This window comes from Quercus suber, unplaced genomic scaffold (genome assembly GCF_002906115.3).
Source record: "Quercus suber isolate HL8 unplaced genomic scaffold, Cork oak 2.0 scaffold_6, whole genome shotgun sequence".
Taxonomy (NCBI): Eukaryota; Viridiplantae; Streptophyta; class Magnoliopsida; order Fagales; family Fagaceae; genus Quercus; species Quercus suber.
In genome coordinates, this window is record NW_027069472.1 from 1,806,190 (window position 1) to 1,811,747 (window position 5,558).

Below are 5,558 nucleotides of genomic sequence, written 5' to 3' on the forward strand. Positions count from 1 at the left end.
AAATCCCACAAACCCAACTATTGAATTAATAAAAAAAAATTAAAAAAGATGCTGGCAATGGTTAATTATGGTAATCAAAGAGCTTCCCAAGAGACTTCAAATGAAAGTATAGTATTTTAAAGCCCATATACAGAACAATGTATACTTCTTCTTTTTTTTTTTTGGTAAACTGAACAATGTATTCTTCGGTTTCATAAATATTGCAAAATGACACGCCAGTTAATACTCGGAAAAGGTCATACACAGTATTACCGCCTGAAATTGGGAGGGATTGTATCCTCACCTGGCTTCTGAACACACTGTTGCTCAAGACTCTTGCACCCACCATTGGTTCAAGCTTACAAGACTTGCAAACCAAAATGCAAACATTATCTGCTCTATGTGAACATTTTCTAGCTTGAAACTTCAAAGTAAAAATTTCCTTGAGTTTAAAGCGTCATAGCTCATAAGTGAGCCAAAACATACCATATATCCTTGAAGGCTGCGGCTATCAAATATCAATACAAATACCTACACTCGCATAATCACTACCATAATGTACAGATGTTTTATACGGCTCCAATATACATAAGAACTTCTTCACCTAACAAGGATAATTAGATTAGAAGAACTCTATGTAGCCTTGCCTTCGAAGCCCATGGATCTACTATCCCTGGACTTAGTATATACACGATGACGTCGCTCTCTTGCATAAATAACCCAGAAGATCAATGAGAACATTACAGCTGCAGATACCAATACTAACCCAACATAGATCCATTCGCTATATTTTCGCAGTCCAGGACAATGGTCTCTATCAATGTCTGTGAACGTGGTCCGCACAAATGTGCAGTCTTCCAGATTAACCAGGAATGGAGTATAACGATACAAACCATAGCTCACATTTACAGCAGCCACCGTCTGGTTGTAGTAGGTGGGGGTCAACCGGCCAGTTGTGGTACAAATATCAGATGCCGAAACTTGACAAACATAATTCTTCCACACCTGATTGAAACAAAGGTTGGAAGTTTGATTAATTCTACATTCACCAAACACTGATGTGTGAAGGACAAGGAGATAAGTTTTGGACACGTGAGAGAAGCAAAGGGACATTTTGAGAAAGATATTCTAACAAATTTATCGATCAGACCCTATATATAGGTACTTCAATCTCTTTGAATCAAACTCTAGAAAACATATGATCATATACCTATAAAGGTTTTACAAGCCAAAAAAAAGTTGCCAATTTTGGAACTTGACAATTATACAGGATATTTATATATTACCATCATTTAATTGGAAAACAAGTTGCCAAAAACTATGGGATATGCTAAAATGGGACCATTAGATACTAGAGGAAAATTACCAATATGATGATTTTTACTAAAAGTAGGACATGGTACAGAATTTGTTTAAGCCAGGCTTTCCCTGGTGACCAAAACTAACCAAAATCCTTCACATGAATACTTATGCACTTCCAAACTAAAATTCTAATACTTGAGTTAGTGGTATTACCTCTGGAGCTTTGCTCAATTCCACCTCCCCGGTTGCACATTGCCTAGTCGTCAGATTAGAATAAAAAGGATTGCAAAGAACAGGCATCAATGGGCCAGATTGGTTGTAATATATGGGAAGTCTGGGAGTGGGAGGGACATTAGCATTGGCAATTGTGGTGATCATGGTGTTAACCACAACAACAAGCTGGTTGGTGACATTTTGGGATTGTATTAGGGTTTGTTGGGCAGTTGCATTGTCCACGCATGGGAGTATATCATCTAAAGCTGTATGTGCAGTCGGATGCTGGACCCATTCATCCATTGCAACACATGTATCTGCCACCACACTGATGCATTTATGAAAAAAAGTTAGACCCATAGATTACATGAGCAGCTGAAACAAACTGATGAATTATGTAATATAGTAAACAATACCATATAACCAATTTAACTAAAAAATAAACCATATAACCAACTCATTTATAATCATTGAAGCTGTGTTTAATTGATCTTTGAAGACAAACTGATGAATTAAATAGAACAGGGATAACTTCCTTAAAAATAAATAAAAAAATAAATTATAATAAAAAAATTTAAAAAAAAAAAAAAAAAAAATTTTTTTGGGGGTGGGGGGGTGTGTTGTGGAGAAGAAGAAGAAGAAAGAAATCCTTTCTATTATTATGTAATCTTTGTATGCAGAGATATGAGGATGGCCTTTTCTGGTCTGTGTCTATAAATTTCTTCAAAGATAAGCTTTTATGTTCATTAATTGAGAATTAAGCAAGAATTTCAGGGTCAGTGCCCTTCCTAAATGATACACCAATCATTAATGCACTTCACAATATTCTGCTACTAACTTCATGAAGAGTTCCTCAGATTTTAAAAAACAAAAATTCATTGAGAAGTAGGATTATGATGTTTAAGAAACTTTTACATTATACACCAGCATAGGTTTATACCTCATAGCATCTGAGATGAATGAAACACATGTACAAACTATTTTGAAGAATAAGAAAAATGGCTATCAGAAAAAATAACCTGATAAGTCATAACAATTCTATAAGACAAAATTAAGATCAATAATGAGTTCAGAAGCACAAGAAGACAAATGCAACACACGCGAGAAAACAGAGCTACAAAACAAATTGTAGAATTTTGTTCTTTGTTCTTTTTTCCCCCCAAATTTGCAAAATGATGTTTGTTTGCTTGCCATATAATAAGTGATATTGAACCACTCACTATTCTGCCCATGGTAACCAATCAAGAAAACATTTGTCCCAAAGTTGGTTCTTAGAAACCAGAAACAGTTGAACAACATATTAAAGACAGTAAATGGATCAGTGAATATGGTTATGAAGAACACCAAGCTTTACTTGCTACAGGCAAAGGCTAAAATTTACATTTTGAATGTTTCAGTGAAAAGAAAAGTGCAACATCGACAATAAATAAATAAAAATACTAAGTAAACCGAACTTACTTGTGGAGGAGGAGAAATACGCCACATAAAATGAATGTGCCAGCAACAAGAAACCACCCAATCATCACCAAGCTGCAGTCATTACATGTAAGTGATCAATGACAAAATAAGACAACAAAAACAGATCTGCTTCCAAAATAGTAAGTGAATATAAACAGAAAAAGGTTAATGTATATATCCCTTACAAGTATACCACGGGTTGCATCCCGAGAACCGAAAATACTGCAACAAATAGCCAAAACAATAACATCAATAATAAGATATGATTATAACAAGTCATATCTTAAGAATAGTTTGCCTCTACTCCAAGAAGACAAAAGACTTACAAAATCCAAGAAATGCCAAGAAAAGCATAACAGCTGCAACAATAACAAGAGCCAGTCTCCTGTTGAGTGGATCAAAATAAATGTTATCCAAAAGCATTTAGAGCACCAGAAAAAGAAAGTTGTAAGAGCTTAAGACTTACACACTATTCAGGACATCTTGTATATTCTTTGAATTATCAGAAGTAGTCTTAGAAAGAGTGCTAGCAGAAGAGTTGATCTTTGTTTGAATACTGTCAATGTTCTTCAGGACATCTGATGGCAGAAATATAGAATCCACACCAACCTTCTTAGCTGCGGAAAGATAATCTGACACATTACTGAGGTTTTCAGAAATGTTATCTGCCTGATTCACAACATAATCGAGTGTGTTGGTTGTGCTGCTGTGGAACTTCCCCTGACCAGTGTACAGAACAATGCATCCAGCACTGAAATTGTAAGACAAAACATTGAGGAAGTCAGAGATTACTAATTCAAAAAATCATATAATGGAGCATAAAGCATACGTGAATGCACTCTTTGTAAAGAGAAATCAAGAGAAATACATTGCTGCAAGGGTGAACAGGACAAGAAAAATAAGGGAGAGAGCATAGGCAATTCGAGAATATCCATAAGGCTCTCTTGGACAACAGCAGTAGCAGCAACAGATGAGGAACAAGCTTATCCCAAAAACCAAAAACCAAACAGCAGCAATGACAAAGAATGGAGCCGCGGTAAAACCTACAGACTGCATTTAATAATTATAATTAGAGCTGAAACCAAAGAAGTCAGTCGCTCAAAAGATTCTATTTGATAAAATAATGACCAGAATTAGTATAGGATAAGAAAAACAAACAAGCAACGAAGTAAAAGCAAATCCCAAGTAATATAAACCAGTTCTATTTTCTCAGCATAATACTCTATAATAAAAGTTAGACGAAAGAATCAACATATAGGCAGGGTGGCTTACAAGACAAAATCTTAGCTTCCATACTAGAAGATGACAAAGATGCAGTCTGCTCTTTGATTCCAAGGAGGACGTGCCTCACATACAAACAATAAAAAAATGATTTTTTTCAAAAATCTTTTTTTTTTTTTTTGGTAAAACAAAAAAACCAGATGGAATAATAGACTATTATAAATTCTAAGACTACAAACTTTCGAAATTTTTTACAACAAAAAAGGACTATTGGAAATCAAATTGCACTGTAGTGACTAGTGATTCACAACCCAGATGAGATACATCATATAAATCCGTTATAGATTACAGAATTTAAATGTTCACATTTCTAACAAAAAATGGCAAACAAAGCAAAACCCAGATGAAATTAATTCAACTATTCAAGGAATTAAGACAAGAAAAACAAAAACCCAGAAAGAGAAAAATAAAAATAATAAATGTTTAAGAAAAAAAACTCACAGCCCAGTAATGTTGATTGCTGATATTCCAACCACCAGGGTAGCGGTTAAAGTTATCAAGAGGGTCCTTCCTGTACGTCCTCTTCTCTGCCAATATCAGAGACGAGTTTCCTGTACTGTTCTCCTCTGCAACTGACCTCCTTGTGTTCCATATGACCACCCCACCATATTCTCTCTCAACAAACGCATCTATAACACACACACACACACACACACACAAACAAAGACATAGATTCACAAAACATGTTTCTTGCAAAAAAACAAAAACAAAAACAAAAACAAACAGTACTGAAGCAAAATCATTACCTGGAATGTGCAGAGTGTGATGGACATGAGAGTTTGCAAAGGATGAAGATATGGAAAAGAAAAAGAAGAGAGCAAAAGAGAGAAGAAAAAGTGATGGGTTTGATCTAAAACATGACATTATGGCTTGGATTGTCTCTCGCTTAACGTTTCCACAGCCAAACTATTTGCAGAGAGAGAGAGAGAGAGAATTTAGGAGTGAGTGTCTGTGTATTTATCTGAGTTCTTTTGGTTTCGCACACGGAGTTTACGGTTTTGGGTCCGCGTTTGATTGTGGCGTTTTGACGAAAATACCCTTGTGTGCTTTTGTGAAGGTGAAGATATTCCTTTACCTTTTTTCCTTTTTCTTTTGGAAATAAAGGCAAGGTTTTGTCATAAATGGTGTGACTCAAAAAAAATGTGTGAATATGTTGTATCTTGAAATCCAAGATAAATAGGTTGTAGCGTTTATATTAGGTAAACTTTCAAAAAACAAAAAAAAAAAAAGTCATGAGGTGTGTTTCAATTAACTCAATTAGTATTTTGTTTTTATCAAATAAGATATCTGAAGTTTGAATCTTGTTTACACTAAAAATTAATTAA

The 5,558-nt window shown here is 34.8% G+C and overlaps 1 protein-coding gene across 1 annotated transcript; it reads right to left on the minus strand.

Annotated features, from left to right (window-relative positions):
- Positions 1-397: 397 nt before the first annotated feature.
- Positions 398-5,179, minus strand: LOC111997441 (uncharacterized). The gene is made up of 9 exons (XM_024029523.2): positions 4,980-5,179; positions 4,675-4,862; positions 3,821-4,002; positions 3,419-3,703; positions 3,279-3,337; positions 3,138-3,174; positions 2,953-3,024; positions 1,495-1,822; positions 398-984 (listed from the first exon to the last, which is right to left on the minus strand). The coding sequence occupies exons 1-9, from the start codon at positions 5,095-5,097 to the stop codon at positions 613-615; spliced, it is 1,641 nt and encodes a 546-aa protein (XP_023885291.1). The 5' UTR covers positions 5,098-5,179; the 3' UTR covers positions 398-612.
- Between the last annotated feature and the right edge of the window lie 379 nt (positions 5,180-5,558).